The sequence below is a fragment of the Stomoxys calcitrans genome, chromosome 2 (assembly GCF_963082655.1).
Source record: "Stomoxys calcitrans chromosome 2, idStoCalc2.1, whole genome shotgun sequence".
NCBI lineage: Eukaryota > Metazoa > Arthropoda > Insecta > Diptera > Muscidae > Stomoxys > Stomoxys calcitrans.
The window spans coordinates 209,593,459-209,618,293 of record NC_081553.1 but is presented as its reverse complement, the minus strand read 5'-3'; the positions used below and the strand labels follow the sequence as shown (position 1 = coordinate 209,618,293).

Below are 24,835 nucleotides of genomic sequence, written 5' to 3'. Positions count from 1 at the left end.
GGTCCGATCTAGGCCAAATTACAGAAAGATATCGAGGGGCCTAATACAACTCATTGTCTCAAATTTCGGCGAAATCGAACAATAAATGCTTCTTTTATGGCCCCAAAACCTTAAATCGAGAGATCGGTCTATATGGCAGCTATATTCAAATCTGGTCCGATCTAGGCCAAATTACAGAAGGATATCGAAAGGCCTAATGCAACTCACTGTCTCAAATTTCGGCGAAATTGGACAATAAATGCGTCTTTTATGAGCCCAAGACCTTAAATCGAGAGATCGGTCTATATGGCAGCTATATTCAAATCTGCTCCGATCTAGGCCAAATTGAAGAAAGATGTAGAGGGGCCCAACACAACTCACTGTCACAAATTTTGGCAAAATCGGACAATAAATGCGCCTGTTATGGGCACAAAGCCTTAAATCGAGAGATCGGTCTATATGGCAGCTATATCCAAATCTGAATCGATCTGGCCCAAATTGAAAAAAAGATATCGAGGGGCCTAATACAACTCGCTCTCCCAAATTTGGGCGAAATCGGACAATAAATGCGCCTTTTATGGCCCCAAAACCTTACATCGAGAGATCGGTCTATATGGCAGCTATATTCAAATCTGGTCCCATCTAGGCCAAATAACAGAAAGATATCGAGGGGCCTAATACAACTCACTGTCCCAAATTTCAGCGAAATTGGACAATAAATGCGCCTTTTATGGGCACAAAGCCTAATATCGGGAGATCGGTCTATATGGCAGCTATATCCAAATCTGAATCGATCTGGCTCAAATTGAAAAAAGATATCGAGGGGCCTAATACAACTCACTGTCCCAAATTTCGGCGAAATCGGACAATAAATGCGCCTTTTAAGGACCTAAGACCTTAAATCAAGAGATCGGTCTATATGGCAGCTATATTCAAATCTGCTCCGATCTAGGCCAAATTACAGAAAGATATCGAGGGGCTTAATACAACTCACTGTCACAAATTTTGGCAAAATCGAACAATAAATGCTTCTTTTATGGCCCCAAAACCTTAAATCGAGAGATCGGTCTATATGGCAGCTACATCCCAATCTGAACCGATCTGGCCCAAATTGAAGAAAGATATCGAGGGGCTTAACAAATCTCACTGTCACAAATTTTGGCAAAATCGGACAATAGATACGCCTTTTATGGACCTAAGACCTTAAATCGAGAGATCGGTCTACATGGCAGTTATATCCAAATCTGGACCGATCTGGCCCAAATTGAAGAGGGATGTCGAGTGGCCTAACACAACTTACTGTCCCAAATTTCGGCGAAATCGAATAATAAATGTGGCTTTTAATGGCCTAAGACCTCAAATCGACGGATCGGTCTTTACGGGGGCTATATCAAGATGTAGTCCGATATAGCCCATCTTCGAACTTAACCTGCCTACGGACAAAAAAAAAAAAAAGCATCCGTGCAAAGTTGCAGCTCAATATCTCTATTTTTAAAGACTGTAGCCTGATTTCAAAAAACAGACGGACAGACGGACAGACGGAAGGACACAGCTAGATCGTCGGAACCTTATAGAGTCAGTAATGGATATTTGGATGTGTTGAAAACGGAATGACAAAATGAATATACATACCCTCATCCTTCGGTGGTGGGTATAAAAATCGGTTCAGATTTAGATATAACTCCCATATATAAGTAAGGTTAGGTTGAAAAGAGGGAGCGAATATTGATCCGCCCCATGCCACGAACTCCTAAACCAGAAATCGGCTTGTTGTACGCTCTAAATGCTGAAAAGAGACCTCAAACATGTAAAAGCGTGCCAAGTTCGGCCGGCTCGAATCTTGTATACCCTCCACCATGGGTCGCACTTGTCAAGTTCTTTGACAGGTAATGGATAAAAATTGCTATGCTATTGGAGCTATACATGGTTATGGATCGATTCGTCCCAAACTTGGTTTAGATGTTTGAGATGAAGAAGTCATTGTGAAAAATTTCAGCCAAATCGTATAAGAATTACCCTCTATAGGGGATCAAGAAGTAAAATCGGGAGATTCGCTATATCAGGTTATCAACCAATTCAGAACATATTTGGCACGTACATTCATGATCATAGGAGAAGTCGTTGTACAAAATGTCAGCCAAATAGGAAAAAAATTGCGCACAAATACTTCTTATTAGTGAAGGTCGGTTGGTATTGTAAATGGGCCATATCGGTCCATGTTTTGATATAGCTGCCATATACACCGATCTTGGGTCTTGACTTCTTGAGCCTCTAGAGTGAGCATTTCTTATCCGATTGGAATGAAATTTGGCACATAGTATTGTGTTTTGATATCCAACAACTGTGCCAAGTATGGTTCAAATCGGTTCATAACCTGATATAGCTGCCATATAAACAGATCTGGGGACCTGACTTCTTGAGCTTCTAGAGGGCGCAATTCCTATCCGATTTGGCTGAAATTTTGCAAGACGTATTTTATTCTTACTTTCAACAACTGTGTCAAATAAGGTTCAAATCGGTTCATAACCTGATATAGCTGCCATATAAACCGATTTGGGATCTTGACTTCTTGAGCCTCTAGAGGTCGCAATTATTATCCGATTTGCCTGAAATTTTGTACGACGGATTCTCTCATCACTATCAACAGACGTGTTTATAATGGTCTGAATCGGTCTATAGCCCGATACAGCTCCCATATAAATCGATCTCTCTGTTTTACTTCTTGAGGCCCCAAAGGGTGTAATTCTTATTCGAATTGGCTGACATTTTACACAGGTCTACAACATATAATTTAATTGTGGTCCAAACCGGACCATATCTTGATATCGCTCTAATAGCAGAGCAAATCTTTTCTTATATCCTTTTATGCCTAAGAAGGGATGCCGGGAAAAGAACTCGACTAATGCGATCCATGGTGAAGGGTATATAAAATTCGGCCCGGCCGAACTTAGCACGTTTTTACTTGTTATAACTGAAATCAATTAGTGAGCTCGTAGTCCCGTGTCTACCGTTATGATGCCGAAAGCTATAGTTTTTCCTCAATCCTGCTTTCTTTCATTTATAGCCTCCACTTCTCACGATACGGATCTATCCAAAGGATTTTGGTCGTCCTGCAGACCGTTTCGCTGTTCCATAGTTAGTTCTACATGCCCGTTCACCGCCTACCAAATGCTTTGGGTTAACCAAGATTATTAACGGCAGTGCAATGGCCAACACTGCCAAATCTTCAGCTCTTCCATTCCTCATTACTCCGCCATGAAAACATGCTGACAGATTGAAGCTTGCCAGCAACGACTTTTGCAGAAGCTGTTAGGACATCGAAGAAGAAGAGACTATAGAACATCTGCTGTACAAGTCCCACATTGGCTTTCGGAAAGAGTTCTACTTTAGGCTCTCACATCTTTGAGAACTTGTCGGATTTAGTTGATTTCAACATTCGCAAGTTGTAGGGCTTTTTAATGCGATCTGGATGCTTCGACGGAAGAAACTTTAAGTCATCTTCCTTCTCCTGTTCCTGTGGTATCACAATGGACAAAAATGTCAAAGTGAGTGTGATGGTGGACTACCACTTTAACCCAAACTAACTCGAGTTCATCAAAATTCTGATAAGTTCATCCTTATTCATCCATGCTCTATGAAATAACTAAGACTTTAGCCCAATAAGTTTCACTTTTGGCAACTTTTTTCTCCAGTTGCCAGCATTCATATATCAAGAACAGATGGATCAATATTACGCTTCATAGTGTCGTGCATCACCTGAAAAGGACTCTTCACTTAAAGGAATCTAGGCTGGTGGCGTTTCTGCAGGGACATGTACATTGACGGGGTCTTTACATTAATTTGCCATAGAGGCGGCATTAAGGAATGCAGGTGTGGAGAACGGAATTACGGGATGTATAAATAACATGCCTTCGCTAAAGGCGAACCCAATACTGATGAAGTTCAGTATTGGGTTCACCTCTAGAGCTGGCAAACTACGATAATCGCAATATTCGATATTTTCGATATTTCCTATAATAAATATCGTTAGTATCGATACTATCGTGAGTTTCCCGTCAACTTTATTTCAAACAAAAATGAAAAGAAAAAATCAGTAGATATATTAATATAGAAGAAAAATTTATGGACACACGAAATAAACCAAATTTAATAAAGTCAGATGGAAGTGAGAGAACAAATTTTAGCCTAAATGGATGAAAATTGCTCCCTCTATAAGCGTAATGCTAATTTCAAAATCGGATCAATTTTGCCAAAAAAAATTAACTTTGCCGATAGTATCGATAGGAAAAATGTCAATCGATATTCAGAAAAAAAAAATAAAATATCGATATTTTGCCAGTTCTAGTTACCTCGGAAAGGATACATACCACCAGGAATAGGCAACAGGGCGTGGTTTTTCACCACTGCTATGGACACCGATCTTTTGGGCTGCTGATTGTGGTTTAAGGGTTTATGGCACAAAATCTGAATCGGTCTTTGCATAGGAGGAAGGTTTCTGATTTCAAAAGCAAATTTCCCCATGAACATTCCTTTGAGGAATTTTATATTTAGATGACAATTAATTGTTGTAGGTTTTCAAGAGATCAAAATGAGAAATAAGATTACATGGAAACGATTCGATTAATTCTTGTTTTACTTGTTAAAAGTCCTAGTAGAAATCATTGTGCAAGTTTTCAGCGCCCTCTAGCGGTTGAAAAAATAGAATCGAAAGAAATAAGGGAACTATATCAGGTTGTGGACTGATTTAGACCATAAATGAATATAAGCAGTCATTGTGCAAAATAAAATAAGAATTGCTTTCTCTAAGAGCTCAAGAATGCGGAATTGGTTTATATGGCAGCTCTTTCTTAATTTGGCCTATTTCCAATCCCAAACGGCCTGCCCTAGCAGAAATCATTGTGCAAGTTTTCAGCGCCCTCTAGAATCGAAAGAAATAAGGGAACTACCTGGACTGATTTAGACCATGAATGAATATGAGCAGTCATTGTGCAAAATGAAATAAGAATTGCTTTCTCTAAGAGCTCAAGAATGCGGAATTGGTTTATATGGCAGCTCTTGGCATATTTCCAATCCCCAACGGCCTGCATAAATGAGAAGTATATTTGCAAAATTTCAAGCGGTTTGCTCATCGACTCAAATGTTAAGACAATCACGACCCTATATATACTTTATAGGTTCACAGATCAATATTTCGAGATGTTGTAGGATATCATTAAAATCTTGTATATATTTGACCCTGGTATATAAGTTCTTTCAGCAATTTTTATGCTCTACACCACCACTGTGGTACAGGGTATTATAAGTTCGTGCCTTTGGGTTGCAACGCAAAGAACGAAAAGAGCTAGACCCATTGATAAGCATACCGATCGCCTCAGAATCACTTTCTGATTCGATTCAGTCATGTGAGTTCATGTATTCTTGTAATCAAGGTACAGGTCTTGTTGTTTGTCCAATCGCCACGAAATTTTGCACATTTTACTTTTTTTTTGCCCATGGATGAACGCTATTGGTTTTGGTAAAAATCGGTTCAGATTTAGATATAACTCTCATATATAAGTATCGCCCGGTTGGCACTTAACTGGCCGTAGTAGTTAAAATTTTCAACCGATATGCAAAAAATTTGGCTTAGATTGTTCTGTTACTGATCTTAGCATATATGAAAGATTTCATCAAAATCGGTTCAGATGTGGATATAGCTTCCATATATATTATCGTCGGATTTGCACTTATATGGTCATATAAAAAAAATATGTAAACCAAAACTGTACGAAATAAAACTGCAATGTTCTTTTTTTTTAATTTTTTATGAAATACTTTTTAAAGAAAATTTTTATTTAGCATTAAAATTATATAGCTTACATATGATTGTTATTTTTTTTTTATTCTTATTATCATTTATATGCTAAAATACATACAGAAAAATATTTATATATAGGTACATACAATGAAAGAAAGAAAAACTGTGTATATATAGATTTAATTAATATTAAAGTAATTATCAGATGTATTTTGTATGCATTATGAAATATATATGTATATATATATTATTAAAAAAAAAAAACAAATATATTATATATTAAACCATATATTATGGTATAGTTGTTAAAAACTAAAAAATTCATGTTTCATAATTCATTAGTAGCGATATACATACATAATGTCTACACTTACGGTAAGGGGTAAGTTGATAGATTAATTTTCTCTTGTTGTTTTTTTGTTACTTCTTAATAATAATTATCATAAATCATTCAATGGGGGGTGGGGTGGAAGATAGGGGTATTTCGAACTATACTACTGTATGTATATTATTGTGTTGATTTGTATTTAGCTTTATAATATGTATATGGTTTGTTTTGTGTGCTTGGTGGTGGCTTAATAATCAATTATTATTTATGATTTTTTTTCTGTATTTATGTATATTGTGTGTTTTTTTTTTTGTATAACTAATATTTGTTTTGAGGGGTTTTTATGCTACGAGTACATACAGAGCCTGTTATGTAAATTAAAACTTAAAATTTACAAAAAATATATCATAATATAAATTTATTCCAAATGTTTTTCTTTTCTCTGTGTTAAATAAAGGGAATTAAAGTTTTTTTTGTAATGGAAAAGCTACAACTAGTGATTTTAGTTTTTATTTAATTTTTTAAATTAGTTTCCTTTAACTGAGAAACAGTACTTGGTATTGTTCCTCTGGTTAAATCAAGTATACAACGTTTTTTATTTCGTTTTCATTAAGCTTTAATTCTTTGACGAACTACAAAGATTATCGATATCAATTTTTATAGGCTATAGGGGAAGGTGGGTTTTGAGGGGGGGAAAGAGAGTGACCTTCTAATCCGAATAATGTATGGAAGATAGAGAGACTATTTTCTTTAATATACATAATAAGTTAGTCCAGAGTGTAAGGGAGAAAGAATATCTTGAAATGAAAAATGTTAAAAAAAATTAACAAAAATCTTTATTTACGTCATTTTATTGAAGTTTTCCTTATGGTATGGAAAAGTCTAAAGGAAATTTATCTCAATCAGCTATGACAAGGAAATTTATACAACAAAATATGGAAAGAAATGTAACAGACCAATCGGATAACAATTGCGCCCTCTAGAGGCTCTAGAAGTAGATTCGCGAGATGGGTGTTTATGGGAGCTATATAGGGATCACAAAGTAAGATCTAGAAATCGGTTTATATGGGAGCTATATGGGGTTAGAGACCGATTTGTATCATACTTCTCTTGGATGTTGGAAATCAAAAGCAAAGCCACCGTGCAAAATTTCAAACACATGGTAGATAAATTACGCCCTCCAGAGGCTCAAGAAGTAAAAAAAGAAGGAGATGGGTTCTGATGGGAACTTTAAAGCTTTATGGACCGTCTCCAACCATACCTGACATAGATGTTGGAAGTTATGACAGAAACCAAGTTGCAGAATGACAGACTAATCGTAGAACAATTGCGCCCTCTGGAAGCTCAAGAAGTGAAATCGGGAGATGGGTTTTTATGGGTGCTATATAGGCCTCAAGAAGAAAGATCTAGATATCGGTTTATAGGGGAGCTAAATGGGGTTAGAGACCGATTTGTATCATACTTGTCTTGGATGCTGTAGATCAAAAACAAAGTCACCGTGCAAAATTTCAGCCAATTCGTATGACGATTGCGCCCTCTAGAGGCTAAAGAAGTAAAATCGGCAGATGGGTTTTTATGAGAGCTGAATAAGGTTATGGACCGATTCCAAACATACTTAACATAGATGTTGAAAGTCATGACAGAACCCTACGTGCAAAGTACCAGACCAATCGAATAACAATTGAGCCCTCTAGAGGCCCAAGAAGTGAAATCGGGAGATGGGTTTTTATGGGTGTTATATAGGGCTCAAGAAGTAAGTTTTAGAGATCGGTTTATAGGGGAGCTAATTGGGGTTAGAGACCGATTTATACCATACTTGTCTTGAATACTGAAGATCAAAAACAAATCCACCGTGCAAAATTTCAACCAATTCGTATAACAATTGCGCCCTCTAGAGGCTCAAGAAGTAAAATCGGCAGATGGGTTTTTATGAGAGCTGAATAAGGTTATGGACCGATTCCAAACATACTTGACATAGATGTTGAAAGTCATGACAGAACCCTACGTGCAAAGTACCAGACCAATCGAATAACAATTGAGCCCTCTAGATGCCCAAGAAGTATATACGGGAGATGGGTTTTTATGGGAGCGATATATAGGGCTCAATAAGTAAGATCTAGAGATGGGTTCATATGGGGTTAGAAGCCGATTTGGATCATACTTGTCTTGGATGCTGGAGATCAAAAACAAGGCCACCGTGCAAATTTACAGCCAATTCGTATGACAATTGCGCCCTTTAGAGACTAAAGAAATAAAATCGGGAGATGCGTTTTGATGGGAGCTTTAAAGCTTTATGGACCGTCTCCAACCATACCTGACATAGATGTTGGAAGTTATGACAGAAACCAAGGTGCAGAATGACAGACTAATCGTAGAACAATTGCGCCCTCTGGAGGCTCAAGAAGTACAATTGCGCCCTCTGGAGGTTCCAAATTAAATTAGTATGGGACCTTTATCGGGTTGGGAACAGATTTTGATCTCACCTAGCACAAATGTTGGAGGTCATATGAAAAGTTATTAGGCAAAATGTTAGCCCAATCGCATAAAAAATGCGCCCTCTTGAGGCTCAAGAAATATGATTGGAAGATGGGTTTATATGGGATCTACATCAGGTTATGGACAGATTCGAATCATAGTTTGCATAGATGTTGGGGGTTATAAGCGAAATTATTGAGCTGAATTTCAGCCCTATCTGAAATTCACCCTCTGGAGGCTCAAACCTAAAATCGGGAACCCGGTTTAATGGAAGGTGTATTGAGTTGGGAACACATTTGGATCATTCTTAGCACAAATATCGGAGGTCATAAAAGAAAGCAAAGTGCAAAATTTCAGCCCAAAGGATAATAAATGCGGCCTCTTGAGGCTCAAGAAATATAATTGAAGATCGGTTTATATGGGACCTACATCAGGGACTGATTCGGATCATAGTTTGCATAGATTTGCATCTGATTTTCAGCCCTATGGGATAAAAATTACGCCCTCTAGAGGTTCAAAACCAAAATCGGAAACCCGGTTTACAAGGGAGCTTTATAGGGTTAGGGACCCATTTGGACCATTCTAGACATAGGTGTTGGAAGAGAAGTAATGATGCAATATTCCAGCCCAATCGGATTAGAATTTCCTCCTCTAAAGCCTTAAGAAATAAAATCGGGAGATGGATTTATATCCCAACTATATCAGGTAAGGGACCGATTCTGATATTACTTTGCATAGATGTTCGAGGTTATAAGCAAAATCGTCAAACATAATAATTACGCCTTAACATAGATGTTGGAGGTCATAAAAGAAGTCTTCCTGCAAATTTTCAGTCCAATCTGATATGATATGCGCGCTCTAGGGGCTCAAGTAGTATAACTGGGGATTTGATTTATATGGGGCCTCTATCAGGTTATGGACCAATTGGGATCATACTTTAAATAGATGTTTAAGATTATAAGCGAAATCATCAACCCTATCGGATAACAATTGTGCCATCTAGAGGCTCAAAGACAAATTCGGGATATGGGCTGGCTGAAGTGTAGGTTACGGGGAAATCAAAAAAAATCGTATTTCTTGTACACTCCCCTAAAATGACCCCAGGGTCATTTCCACTGCGTGTCACAAAGCTGACGAAGGTTTCTTTGTCAGCACCCCTTGCTTCTACTTTTGACTCTACCGCAAATTGCTGTGGCATGTGAGGTGAGTTTGTAGGATCTGTTGAATGGGACACTTGATGGTCGGAATTGTGGCTTCGTCAAACATCACTTTCAGCTCCCTACACACCTCATGCGTGTATGTAGTGAACAATGTGGCTGAAGATTTAGTGGCAGATATCTTCAAATTTCTTGCAGCGAAATAGGAGGCAAGTGGCTGAAGATTTGGTGGCAGATATCTTCAAATTTCTTGCAACGAAATAGGAGGCAAGTTCGTTGAGGTAGATGTTTAACCTATCGCTGATGCCATCAATCCGGGGAGCCTGATGCCATGATCGTACAATCGTCCGCATATGATAATCTCTATGCCGCCCGGAGGGGGTGGAATGGAGGATAGGTAGAGGTTAAACAGTGCCGGAGATAACATCCCGCCTTGGGGAACTCCCTGTGATAATAGATGGTGTACTTGCAAATGCAAATTTTGCCAATGAACATTTCACTAAGGAATAGGGGGAAACTTCTCACACATCAATGAGTGCAGTCCGATTCAAGTTTAGGCTATGAAAATACCATTTTCTCCAGCTACGGCTATCCAACTTTGCCGGAAAAACCATTTCCTGATCATGGTATAGAACAAATAATGCCTAGTCGGAAGGGTGTAGGTAGCGTTTGCCTGGCTGAAGAACAACAAGGCAGCAGGAGCCGATTGGTTGCCAGCTGAACTATTTAAGACTGAAGGGGACAAGCTGAAGACACCTGGGCATCAGCATGTATGTGCAATCAGTCCAGAAAAACGCCAACTCGTATATTGGAACATCAGCTTAATATGTGCCGTACACAAGAATGAAGACAATGCAGATATATCCCAGCAAACAATCTTCATAAAACTGGATGCACTAACATTGCTGTGTGCATACTCTAAGCGCAATTGTTTCTTGCGCTGAATTCAGCGCTACTTTTGGTGATTGTTTAAGTGAAGAATATACTTATTCTAAAGCGTTAATTATTCTGATGCAAAAAATGTTAATGCTGAAATTAGTGCATTTTGGTTGCACTAGGGTAAGCGGGTGCTTCCTCCTCAGCATACAGAGTCACATTTATGTGTTGTAGCATTGTTTTTAGGTTTCGGCACGACATTTTATGAGTGAGAGAACATGTTACGATTTCAAATATGGGAGTGATAATGATTTCCTGTTCCTGCAAACATAGTGGAAGAGTATTCAAGTGGGACATTGTCTAATAATTCCAGCAGTGAATCTAGTGTACCAGTTCGAACTTCCCTTACAAAGCTGCTGAAAACTCTGCTGGGAGGTTCAATTGTAAATTGTTTTCCCTTTATTTCTCTTTCGAGACGAGCTTAATGACCAGAAATTTTAGCAATGGAATTTTTTTTTTGTTATACTCTTAAATTAAAAAAAAAAAATATTAATTGAAGAATTTATTTTTTTTTTAATAATAAAAATTCCCTGTAGACTTTTCACATATGTACGTATAGATTATAATCTCACCGGGAGAAAATTTTATTTTATGGTTTTGAGCCAGCAATAAACATAATAAATAAATAAATTCTTTATTGGTAGGGCCTTTAAGAAAAAGTCATGAAATATTTGAAAAAAATGCCTTACTTAGGCATTGATTTTTCCAAATATCAAAGAGTTTTTCTTGGATTTTAGGCAGGATTCACTAAGAGAAGATTAGGTTACTTGCGGAAACATAAAGTGTATAGGCCCCATGAACATCTTTGAGGATGCCAAATCTGTCGATTGAAAATGTCATCAAATAGTAGAAAACGTAAACAAAGAATGAATGTAGAAAGAGAACAAGTTGACATCCTCAATGTCAAGTACTGCCAAATATTAAACAAATTCTATGTCGGCTGATCGCTTGGCTTAACCTTATTCAGTGAATCCTGAAGTTTAGTAAAAAAAATAGAAAATATTATAAATAAAAAAACTCTTGGGATTTTTTTAAGTTGTGAAGGCAAAAGGACCAAAAGAGTCAAATCGTAAGAAAGTCTCGTTTCGTTTTGGGCAATACAAAAAATTGTTTTCAGCCGAAAGGCGTTTCTCAAAGCAGCACCTCTTTGTAAAGAAATCAAGGTTTATACTCTTGCGGTAATTCTCAGTTTGTAGAAAAAATGGGATAAAAAACCGTTCCTTTTCCATTTCCACAAACAGATATTTGTGTATCCTTTACCACTATTGTGGCACAGAGTATTATAACTTATTGAAATTGTTTTATTTTTATTATTTTAGATTAAATTTATCCTAAATCCTTTTACAACTTATAAAAATGTAGAGTTTTTATAAAAAATAAACATACGAAGTTATTTCGAAACTAACCTGAGGTTTGAAATATTTTTAAGGGGAAAGAGTTGTCGAATGTTTTATTTTTTATTACAAAGCAATGCAAGACAAAGAAAGGCTTTTAGGGTTATGTAAATAGAATATAACAACACAGGAAATATTCCACTATTTGTTGGTTTCTCAAGATAACAACTTCATGCGATGTGTAGAATTATACTTTTGGAGTCCTTTTTATCTAAAAAATATGCAAACTTCTTTTTAAGTTTCAATGAAAAAAATTCTAATGGAGCGTACACATGTTAGGATTTTTTTGAAAAAGTGCCAAAAATTTGTTACAAAATACTTTAGCCTCTAGAAGACATCGAATTTCGACGCAAACGTGCCGGTATTATACAAAACAATACTTATCTTGTTTAAAAAGCTGATATCTAATCTTTTAACTAACAATTTCTGTCATTTTTGCACAGATATTAAAAAAAATTTTTGTTTGTACGACCCATAAGGTGACGACCCTCCAGGTGAAAAACAGTTGAAGAATTTTTTAAGAAGATTTTCGACTTAAATTTCATTGAGAAAATAATTTTTTTTTCAAAATTTTAAGAAAAATCTTACAGATATTTCTTTAGGTGTAAACGTCCCATACGGCGAATCGAAGCAAACCACAAGCAGTCGAAGGAAAAGTTATTAAGGAATATGGAGCAGGGAATATGCGAGAAAGGAATGGAATATGCGAGAAAAGAAAGAGAATGCAAACAAAAATCTGTCATCCTAATACTGTCAAACCTGACCGACTGTTAACCGCCTTAGCACAGACAGACATAGCTAAATTGAATCAGAAAGTGATTCTGAGCCGATTGGCTCAGAAACAAAAGAGAGTATAGCGTGTTCTAACTCTCCTGCAAATTTTAAATGGAAAATTACACTAACAAAGCTTTAAATTGAAATTTTTTTGTATCCAAAATTCACCTTTTAACCCAGGATTCACTGATAGAAGTTTAAATCTCGTTTACACTGCTCTTTAAATCCGGATTTAATGACTCGGTCGTCTGTTTTCCTTTCCCTTTATAAAATCAGCTGACGAGAGCCTTAAATCCGGATTTAATGAGCAGTGTAAACGGGGTTTAAGGTCACATGCGAAAACATAAAGTGGATAGGCCCCATAAACATCATTAAGGATGTCAAATATACCGATTGAAAATGTCATCATATAGAAGAAAATATAAACAAAGCTTAAATGTAAAAAGAGAACAAGTTGACATCCTCAATGCTAAGTACTGCCAAAAAATAAAACAAATTGTATGTCGGCTGATGGCTGGGCTTTACCTTATTCAGTTAATCCAGTATTAACCTATGCAACTTAAAAATCGATTTTGTTTTGAAAGTATGCATATGAAGTAAATTCAAAGATTTGTTGTATGAGCCCCATGGGTCGTTCACACTTACAGATCTCTTACATCTCGTACAAGTCATAGAAAAACACCACCTCCAAAATTTCAAGCAAATCGGATAAAACTTCCGCCCTCCAGTGGCTCAGACTATCAAATTCGGAGATCGGTTTATATGGCAGCTATATCAGGTAACCAACCGATTTAGAGCATAATTGATACCAAAACGACATACGCAAAATTTCAGCCAAATCGGATAAAAAGTGCTCCCTTCAGAAGCTCAAGAAGTCTAATCGGGAGATCAGTTTACATGACAGCTATATCAGATTAAAAGATAAAGAAGTCAAGACCCAAGATCAGTTTATATGGCAGCTATATCAAAACATGGACCGATTTGCCCCATTCAGAATCCCAACCGACCTCCACTAACAAGTAGTAAAGGGTGATTTTTTTGAGGTTAGGATTTTCATGCATTAGTATTTGACAGATCACGTGGAATTTGAGACATGGTGTCAAAGAGAAAGATGCTCAGTATGCTTTGACATTTCATCATGAATAGACTTACTAACGAGCAACGCTTGCAAATCATTGAATTTTATTACCAAAATCAGTGTTCGGTTCGAAATGTGTTCATTCACCGTAACGTTGCGTCCAACAGCATCTTTGAAAAAATACGGTCCAATGATTCCACCAGCGTACAAACCACACCAAACAGTGCATTTTTCGGGATGCATGGGCAGTTCTTGAACGGCTTCTGGTTGCTCTTCACTCCAAATGCGGCAATTTTGCTTATTTACGTAGCCATTCAACCAGAAATGAGCCTCATCGCTGAAAAAAATTTGTCAAAATTTGAACACATTTCGAACCGAACACTGATTTTGGTAATAAAATTCAATGATTTGCAAGCGTTGCTCGTTAGTAAGTCTATTCATGATGAAATGTCAAAGCATACTGAGCATCTTTCTCTTTGACACCATGTCTGAAATCCCACGTGATCTGTCAAATACTAATGCATGAAAATCCTAACCTCAAAAAAATCACCCTTTATTTATGCAAGATTTCAAGCGCCTTGTTTAACTCCTATGAAATTTAGCGTGCTTTTGACAGACGAACGAACAAGGCTAGATCGTCTTAAATGTTATGACGATCAACAATGTATATACTTTATGGGGTCTTAGATACATATTTCGAGGGGCTACAAACGGAATGACGAAATAAGTATGCCCCCATCCTATGAAGGGTATGCAAATGCAAATTTTGCCCATGAACATTCCACTAAGGAACAGGGGCAAACTTCTCACATATCAATGAGTGCAGTCCGATTCAAGTTTTAAGCTCAATGAAAAGGGGTTTCCTTTTTATAGCCGAGTCCGAACGACGTGCCGCAGTGCGACACCTCTTTGGAGAGATGTTTTACATGGCATAGTACCTCACAAATGTTGCCATCATTAGGAGGGGAAAACCACCGTCTGATGGTTTCGCCAGGATTCAAACCCAGGCATTCAGCGTCATAGGCGGACATGCTAACCTCTGCGCTACGGTGGCCTCCATGATGAAGGGTATAAAAATCGATTTTATATTTTAAACTCAAAAATTAGTTATAGTTTGCCTTGAAACAAATTCGTATTTTTTTTATTATGGGTCGTTTACACTTAAAGAATTTTTTTTTTAGATTTGCATTTGAGGTTATGGAATTTAAATAAAAAGATTTAATATAGCTTTAAAAGTATTTACAGGGGCAAATTCAGATTGGAAGAACTTTGGGTCGTTCACACTGCGAAATTTTAGATTATATAACCTAAAAAGTGAATTTTTAGGTTATATAATCTTAAAAACAAACGATTTAAACTAGCTTTTAAACTATGCACATGAAGCAAGTTCGTATTTTTTTTTTTTTTATTATTTTGGGTTCTTCACACTTAAAGATTTTGTCTAAAAATTTGCTTTAGAGGTTATGGAACTTAAATAAAAAGATGTCATGTAGTTTTAAAATGTTTATAGGGTGCAAATTCGGATTTGAAGGACTATGGGTCGTCAATACTCAAAGATTTTTTTATGAAAATAAATTTTAATATTTGTAGAGGAAAAGAAAAATGTTTAGAATAAATCCCCAAGTGTAAGGGACCCATAAGGCTATTATAGAATATTATTACTATTGAATAGTTTTATCCAAGATAAAATGATTTATAGGTAGGAGCAGTTGGCGAACAACAAAAAAAAACGAGCACACTATCTGTCAAAATCGGTGTATTGTGCAACTCTGATTTTCACAATCCCTTGGTAGCTGGTTGTACACAGCGTATTGACCCGATGGAGTCCTTAAACTGCCATTAGACGATAAGACATGTCATACGTAATTTCAAAAACAGCTACTCTGAAATTTGTACACATCGATTTATCATTTTTGCTATTAGCATGGCGAAACAATTAAAGGTGATCTCATTTGTACAACAACCACAAATCATATGGTGCAATCCGCCAACTTGTCAACAAGCTGATCGACGTTTTGCCAACACAAACAATGAAATTTGTGTGCGTGTATGAATATGCGAGAAATAAGATGACAATAAAGAGAATGCAAACAAAAATCTGACATCTTAATACCGTCAAACCTGGCCGACTGTTAACAGCTGTTCGCGTGAGACCACCTTATTAAATCCGCCTTGTCACACTAGTATGTTATTTTTATATGACATGACCTAAAAATGTGAGAAAAAGTAGTTTTTTTATGGCTACAAATTGTTAAAATTGTGAGTAAGCTGTTCAAATCATAAAGTTATGATAACAATTTGGGGTTGCTTTCATTCAACTCACAACAAAAACAGCTGAATCGAAAAAATAACTGTGCTATTTTGAAAAGTTATTTTCATGTGTTAATTTCATTTGTATTGCATTATGTGTGCAACTTTAACAATAGCAAAATTTGTCATGTCATAAGACAAGAACATGTAGTGTGATGGCACCTTTATTAATACAGAAAGTCTCAGCTCATATGGCAAGTCTTATCGTCTATTGGCAGCTTAATCGACAAGGGCTGCCGCCTCTGTGTACAACACACTGCTACAACAACAATTCTGATTTTGAGTATGTTGCTGCTTGGCGTCATTTTTTGTTGTGTATGTGTGTGTTATAGTTCTTAACTATAATGCACACACACACAACCGAACGTTATGAAAATGCGTTGACAGATGGCGTACACCGCTAGAAAAATTTGACTTGGCTGTTTGCGGTACTTTACCTGTAAATGAATTTATCTTGGTTTTATCCCTTCACACAATAACCCACTGAGGTCTTAACTGAAAGCCTTTCTTTGTGTCCATTTTAGAAAATTTAAAGAGGTCTTTGATACGTTTTGTAGTATCAATGCAGAAAAATAAACTAAAAACTCTAAACAATTTCAAATTGTTTTTTTCTTTTTGTTTTTGTTTCTACTCTCGACTAATCGACTTATCTTAGTTTCGGTTTGATAGTTACTCTACATTTGCGTTAAGATTTTTGTTTGTAACGTTTTCATATTTTCAAAATATCGCTTCTCACATAACGTCTTGCTCTTAAACTACGGGGTGAAATGATAAGTTTGTCTCTTAAAAGATTCTCGCCATATTTGTTTTCTTTTTTTTGTATATGTGTGTGTGTGTTTGTCTTACTTAGCACCATCACCTTTCTATGATTTCTCATGCGTCATCATTCAATCTACATGCCTAGCCACTTAACCTTGTTCAGCTCTCCTCAGGAGAGGCTTCCATTGAATCTTCAGGTGGTGGCTGTGCCTGCGACTGTCGCGGTCGGTGGTGTTGCGTTGACGAGGAGTTTTGGAAAAATTTTTGCCTTTTAGCCGATGAGGCTGTCGATGAACTCGTACTCGATGCTGATGGCGACGACAGGGGAGAGTTATACTATTGGCTCTTGTCTTTGCCCCCCGCTCCACCGGCTGTAACGCTGAGGCCCAAAAGGTGATCTCCGGCCAGCAGTCCGGCTGCTGCTCCCGGTTGATGGGCATAATTGCGTATCTGATGCAGTGATATCAGCTGCGTGGGAAATCCTGCTGCTGCGGCAGCATTTTGTTGATATATATAGGCGGCCGCTGGGGGCGGTCTTTGTTGGGCTAAGGCGGCCGCTTGCAAATGGGGTGGTGCTGTGGGAATGGGTGTGAACGCCGATGTGGTCTTAACATCATAGGGCGAAGAGTTGACCACCACCATATTGTTGGGCGAGTGGGATTGTTGCTGTTGTTGTTGCTGCTGTTGTTGTTGATGCTGCTGTTGCTGGTGTTGTTGCTGCGCCTGTGAGGTCTGACGTATCACCAGATCCTCACCCTGCTCAATGGGACTTTGTGAGTGGTTGGGAGTATTGCCGCTGTTGGCACTGTCGCCTCCACCGCCACCCCCGCTGCCATTGGCCGTGCCATTGACCAAACGCTGATGATGTTGCAGCAGCTCCTGTTGTTGTTGCTGCTGTTGATGTTGCAGCGTTGAGAAATTGTAACCATTCTGAGCCTGTTGCTGTTGAGCCTGGGCCTGTTGCTGTTGTTGTATGGCCTCTGCCAGGGTGGCAGCATTTACCGCACCATCAGCACTCATCTTGGCCCAGTAGGCCGCATTGGCATCACCCGCCACCGCCGCATTCATGACCACCTGCCGCTGCAGACTCAAGCCAATGCCGCCGGCTGGCACATGATGTTGCATACTGAGATTGGCATGTTTTTGCTGCTGTTTCTCCGCCTTCTCGGCATGCTTCTGCAAGTGTTTCTCCAGATATGTCTCTTGGGTATAGGATTTGCCACACAAGTTGCATATGTGCGTCTTCAGGTGTTTGGAATCCTTGTGCTTGGGTATGTGCTCCAGCAGGGTCATCTCGTCGGTGAAGCACTTGTAGCATGAGTTACATTTGTAGGGTTTATCGGTTTGATGGCACCTCGAATGTGACTGGAGATTGGAGAGTTGTGAGAAGGCCTTCGGACAGCCGGCATGACGACACTTGTAGGGCTTGTCACCCGTATGGGTGCGTATGTGCTGTTGCAGATGTGAGAGCTGGGTGAACTTGCGCTGACAGATTTCGCAGCGATAGGGCTTAATGCCCAAATGGATGCGTGTATGCTGGGAGAGGTACGATGAATTGGCAAATGATTTGGTGCATTGGGTACATTTGTAGGGTTTGGTCTCGCGACCATCCGGTGAGGTATGATGATGTGAACGATGTGATTTCGGCTGATGCTGTTGCTGCTGTTGATGATGGTGTTCCACGACAGCGGCATTGGGATCGTACTGCAAAGAGAGAGAGAGAGAGAGGAGAGGAAAAAAGGAAAAATTATTTACAAATTTATTATTTATCAAGAGAAAGAGGCTACAGTAGATAAATAAAGGGTTAACAAGGCTCAGTGAAAGGGAAGATAAATGGATTATAACCTTGAAGGTTATAACCCTTACACTCAGAAAAATTAGTCTGCTGATATCAGCAAACACTGTCTGCTGATATTACATTGAAGACTTTTAATTTTTGTAATATTTACGATATTTTCGAACTTTTTATACCCACCACCAAGGGATGGAGGTATACTAACCTCGTCATTCCGTTAGTAACACCATAAATATTCTGGATCGTCTCGACATTCTGATTCGATCTAGCCATCCGTACGAGCATCTGTCAAAATCACGATAGCGGTCGAACGCGTAAAGCTAGCCGCTTGAAAATTTGCACAGATACTTAATATTGATTAAGGTCTTTTGGAATTGAAAATGGGCCACATCGGTTCAGATTTAGAAATAGCTCCCATATAAACCGACCTCCCGATTTGACTTCTTGAGCCACTGGAAGACACAAATTTAGTCCGATTTGGCTGAAATTTTGCACATAGTGTTCTGTTATGACTTTCAACAACTGCGAGAAGTACGGTCCAAATCGGTCTATAACCTAATATAGCTCCCATATAAAGCCCCTGGAAGACACAATTTTTGTCCGATTTGGCTGAAATTTTACACATAGTGTTCTGTTATGACTTTCAACAACTGCGAGAAGTGGACCGTACTTCGGTCTATAACCTAATATATCTCCCATATAAACCGATTTCCCAATATGACTTCTCAAGCCTCTGGAAGACACAAATTTTGTCCGATTTGGCTGAAATTTTGCACATAATGTTCTCTTGGGACTCTCAACGACTCTGTCAAGTACGATCCGAATCGGTCTGAAACCTGATATAGCTCCCATATAAACCGATCTCCCGATTTGACCTCTTGAGCCCCTGGGAGCCGCAATTTTTGTCCGATTTGGCTGAAATTTTTCACGTAGTGTTTTGTTATGACTTACAACAACTGTGCCAACTACGGTCCGAATCGGTCCATAACCTGATATAGCTTCCATTTTAACCGACCTCCCGATTTGAATTCTTGAGCCCCTGTAAGCCACAAATTTCGTCCAATTTGGCTGAAATTTTGCACGTTGTGTACTCTTATGATTTCTAACAAATATGTCAAGTACGGTCGAAATCGGTCTATTACCTGATATAGCTGCCATATAAACCGATCTCCCGATTTGACCTCTTGAGCCCCGGGACAGCCATATTTTTTGTCCAATTTAGCTATAATTTTGAACATAGTTTTTTGCTATGACTTTTAACAATTGTGCCAAGTACGGTCGAAATCGGTCTATAACCTGATATAGCTGCCATATAAACCGATCTCCCGGTTTGACTTATTGAGCCCTTACAAGCCGCAATTTTAGTCCGATTTGGCATAGAAATTTCGCATGCGGGGTTCTGTCACGACTTCCAACAACTGTGCAAAGTACGGTCCAAATCAGTCTATAACCTGATATAGCTCCCCTATAAATCGGTCTCTCGATTATCCTTGTTCGGTTCCTAGAAGCTTTAATTTTGCCCTTCAACTAAATTTAGTTTTTATAAATTTTTAGCAGAATCCATTGTGGTGGGTTCCCAAGATTCGGCCCGGCCCAACAAGCTATTACTTGTTTTAACTTTTTAAGATTTGAAAACAGCGGAAAATGTTTGCTGTTTTAGCAACAAATTGCTGCTATTTTCTGCAGACTTTCTGCTGTTTCAGCAAACATTTATGCTGTTTTTACTAAAAAATTTCTATGAGTGTAGTTGGACAGCCTCCCTTTTCTCCTACCTTAAGGTTCCTAGGACCTCTAACAAAACTTTTTTTGTAAAAAAGTTTAGATTTCTTTTTCAAAATAAAATTTGTTAAATAAAAAAAACTTCTTCTCACCTTTTGTTCCGGCTGCTCCGTCATATTCGGTGTGGGCGGTGAATTTGGCGGACTGTAGGATTGTTTCATCTGTTGTTGTTGCTGCTGCAGATGTTGTTGCTGTTGTTGTTCGTGCGCCTGCTGTTGTTGCTGCTGCTGCTGTTGTTGTTGCTGCTGTTGATGTTCGGCCACCAATTGTTGCTGTTGCTGCTGTTGTTGTTGTTGCAGATTCACACCGACCAAACCATTTTTCAACGAATAGTCCAAACGTTCAACATTTTGTCGAAACTCATTGATGTTGAATGGCTTATTGTATTCATGCACTAATTGCGCTGTACGCAAATCTGCCGTAGTCAAATGACTCAGCGACGATAAGACGCTGCGATCATTCATTGAACGTAATTGATCGATGGTGGGTCGGCGATGATGTAAATTATGCAGATTATTGGCGGCTACGGCACCAGATGGATACACGGATGATGAGGCAGCTGCTAACGCCGTTAAGGCTGAAATATCTGCCATAAAAGTAATGGCTTATGAGCGGGGTTGTAAGGAGGGGGTGTAAGGTGATAACAAGATCCTGTTTTTAATGATTTATTTTTTTTAAATGTTCATTTAAAGACTTTGGCTAGAACAGATGCGCTCGCGTGTTCGTCGCCAACGATTTCCGGATAAAAACTGACTTCTGTCACTTGTAACCCCAAAAAAAGTGGCCAACTCTGCAAAGAAAGAAACGTAGTTTTTTGTTGATTAGTACAGAACTCTGGAAAAAAAAAGAATGCCACAGCTAAAAAATTCATTCATAAAATTATTGAAGTTTTTGTTTTGTTGACCAAGCATCATTGTGATCGGCCAATGGCTTATTTATGCCATTTATGCGTATAATTCTCAATGTAAATGCTAGACTTAAAGTATATAAAAAACACCTAGCAATTAAACTTGACAAACAGTTGGGAGCAAAATTGAACGGAAGGGAAAATGTTTTTGAAAATATTGACTAATTACGGCTCAGTGAACGATAGACACGTCTGGTGTACGCCGACTGTTATGATTATGAAGAAGTGATGCACTCACGATGTGACTGAGGCTCTAGGAAAGGACGGAAAGTAAGCGCGAACAATGACTTTTGTGTCTGAGGAACATTGGGCGAAACGCTGGCTATTATAGTGCCAGAGACGTGATTCACTCACAGCGTGATTTTGACACAAGAACACCAGGACGTGTGTGTAGACGGATAGAACGTACGCGCAAAAAATGGCTCAGTCGCTGCTGTATCTGGGAGACAGAGGAGGACAGGATGGATGTTATGGTTGCAGAAAAGCGTGATTAGTCACGACGTGATTGAATCATAAGGTCAGCGGGAAACGTGTGTAGACGGCTAGAATATACGAGAAAACAATGACTCTGTGGCTCCATTTTCTAAAATACACTGGGCAAGACGCTGGCTGTTATAGTTTCAGAGAAGTGATTCACGCACTACGCGACTGAGGCGATAGGTCGTGTGCATAAATGGACTGAAGCTAAGCGAGATTAAAGGCTCAGTAGCTTCTGTGTCTGAGAAACAATGGGCGAAACGTTGAGATGCAGAGACGTGATTCATAACTTAAGTGGGACACGATACGCTTTTTTCAAGGGTAGGTCGTTAAAGATAGCTCTCCAGGTGTTGTCACGAAAGGTCGTGACACAAAAGAGTATGCCATGGCGGACTTGATGAATATCGAGAAGAATTTTAATAATGTGAAGATAGGTTCGATATTCGCCGCTTTGAACCGCACAGGGATACACCGGAATATCTCCAGCTACCCGTCCAGTCAGTGTGGTCAAAATTAGGTGACAAGGAAAACGCCTCAAGGAAGAGTGTCGTCGTCGATTCTCCGGAAACTCTTGATAAAAAAGTCCAATCGAATCTAAGCATGAATGGGAAACTGAAGCGAAATCTGAAGCGAGGTCATGGAGAGAGTAGGCCTAGTCCTAGATTCGAAACTGTCTTGGAAAGGAATACGGAAAAAAGAAGGCAAAAGGCGCTGTACGCAAGAGGATATTCGGTAGAAAGTGGGGAATTAGCCCAAAGCTGATTTAATTGATGTACCTGGCCTTTGTCTATGACATACGGGGCACTTGTATGATGAAAAGCTGTAGAGAAGATGAATCGCATCGTCAAGGACGACATCGAATGATATGCAAACTATTGAGCTCTATGTTCGGAATTGCACCGTTAAGGCTGTGCTAAGCATGGCACGCTGAAGGAGAAAGGGAACGGCCTCGGTTCCACCTGGATGTCGTAGTTGCGTTAGGTAGACTGAGGAGCCTTTCAGAATACCTGGCACCGAACCCGATTCGAGATAGAATCTTCAGAATTTGTTTTTCCAAAAGAGGGAGTAGGAGACGGATGCTATGTTGGTTGAGGATGAGGCCTCGGATTTCTTAGATAACTCCCACATGGAGTCCGACACGGTAATAGGGTATACTCCAATGCACTCGACATCGAATGCTCCCGGACGAGTGTGTGGTCTTTCAGGCAGAGGTCGGTGCCATTACGATAGCCGCAAGTGAAATACGGGGTAGTTTTTTACCCCGGTCGAAACACATTCACGATTTATGTGAGAGGTATGCAGGCTATCAAAGCCTTGGATTTGAGGACAGGTAGGTCTAAGTACGTGGTGACATTTTTATAATCTCTTTCAAACTTGGGCTCATGACATAGCGTTGCCTCAGGTTTTTCAAACACCATCGTATTGCGGGAAATCAAAAGGCCGACGAATATGGCAGGAAGGGCCCATTCTATGAAGGGATTTACCTCCATGGAAGTTTCGGATTTATGTGGACAGTATGCGGCCCTTGGAATCGAGGAGTACGATCGAATTAAGTGGCGGAATGTTCAGAATCCCTGTATGAACTCCGGACTTATGACATAGCGCTGGCTTGGTTTCACCGATATGATGGTGTTCGGGGACGGGAGACGGTTGCCGAATAATCCACAAAGGTTTGTACACGGCGAGCATTGTTGAAGAGGGGACGGTCCGAATTTTTGTTTGTACCGTAATAGGGGGAACGCCACACCCAAAACCCACGGGCAAAAAACGGGCATCTAAACCGATCGCTACAATGAAAGGTATTTGAGAGTAAAGTAAGAATCTGCTACAAAATTATGGGAAAAGTGGCAAGGGCAGGCCCAACCCCCGAAATTAACATACAGACCGATGAGTTGGGAAATTCAAAAGCAGAAGAGGGTGTTAAATCAGTAGAATGAAACCTAAAGGGTTTGTGGCCCTCAGGCCAATTTTATTTTAGCCAAGACGAAGAGTCCCCTTAATTTCAAATATATCAGAGATAAGTGGACCGTATTATTCCAAATTTTTGTTTGTATCTTAATAGGGGGAACGTCCCACCCAAAACCCCCCAAAACGGGCATCTAGACCGATAGTTACAATATTGGACTTACAAGAAAATAAATGATAAATAAAGCATATGTAACAAAATTATGGGAAAAGTGGCAAGGGGAGTCTCCACCCCCGAAATGGACATACAGACCGATCGGGAGTGGGAAATTCGAAATTAGGATGAGGGTATTAAGTCAGTAGAATTAGGTTTTATAGGGTTTGGGGTTCACAGGCCTAACGTTTTTTTATACAACCTTGGCCCAAGACTAAGTATGTCCTTAATTTGAATTTTATCAGAGATAAGTTGACCGAGCTTTTCCAAATTTTTTTTGTACCATAATAGGGGTAACGCCCCACCCAAAATCCCCCAAAACGGGCATCTAGACCGATCGTTAGAATATTGGACTTAAATGATAGAAAGTTGAGACTACAGTAAGAATCTGTGACAAAATTATGTGAAAAGTGCAAGGGCAGGCCCCACCCCCGAAAAGGACATACAGACCAATCGGGGGTGGGAAATTCCAAATCAGGATGAGGGTATTAAGCCAGTAAAATAAAAACGTAAAAGTTTTAGGTTCTCGGGCCAAATTTTTTTTATATAACCTTGACCCAAGACGAAGTATTTCCTTAATTGCAATATATCAGAAATTAGTGACCCATTCGAATTTTTGTTTGTACCATAATAGGGGTGGCGCCCCACCCAAAATCCCCCAAAACGGGCATCTAGACCGATCGTTACAATATTGGAATTAAATAAAACGTGTTTGAGAGTATTGCAAGAATCTGTAACAAAATTATGGGAAAAGTGCTAGGGCAGGCCCTG

At 39.0% G+C, this 24,835-nt stretch overlaps 2 protein-coding genes across 2 annotated transcripts in view; one reads left to right on the top strand and one right to left on the bottom strand.

The window, feature by feature from the left end:
• The first annotated feature begins 4,974 nt into the window (after positions 1–4,974).
• LOC106084710 (aquaporin) overlaps positions 4,975–24,835 on the top strand; it is a 225,974-nt gene continuing 206,113 nt past the window's right edge. Inside the window, exon 1 of the mRNA XM_059363848.1 lies at positions 4,975–4,986. The gene's annotated coding sequence lies outside the window, so the exon portion shown is untranslated. The remainder of the gene's footprint in view (positions 4,987–24,835) is intronic.
• LOC106084706 (zinc finger protein squeeze) lies at positions 15,372–21,347 on the bottom strand. Its single transcript, XM_059363847.1, has 2 exons — positions 20,654–21,347; positions 15,372–18,691 (listed from the first exon to the last, which is right to left on the bottom strand). Exons 1-2 carry the CDS (start codon positions 21,152–21,154, stop codon positions 17,324–17,326), a joined length of 1,869 nt encoding a protein of 622 aa, XP_059219830.1. The 5' UTR covers positions 21,155–21,347; the 3' UTR covers positions 15,372–17,323.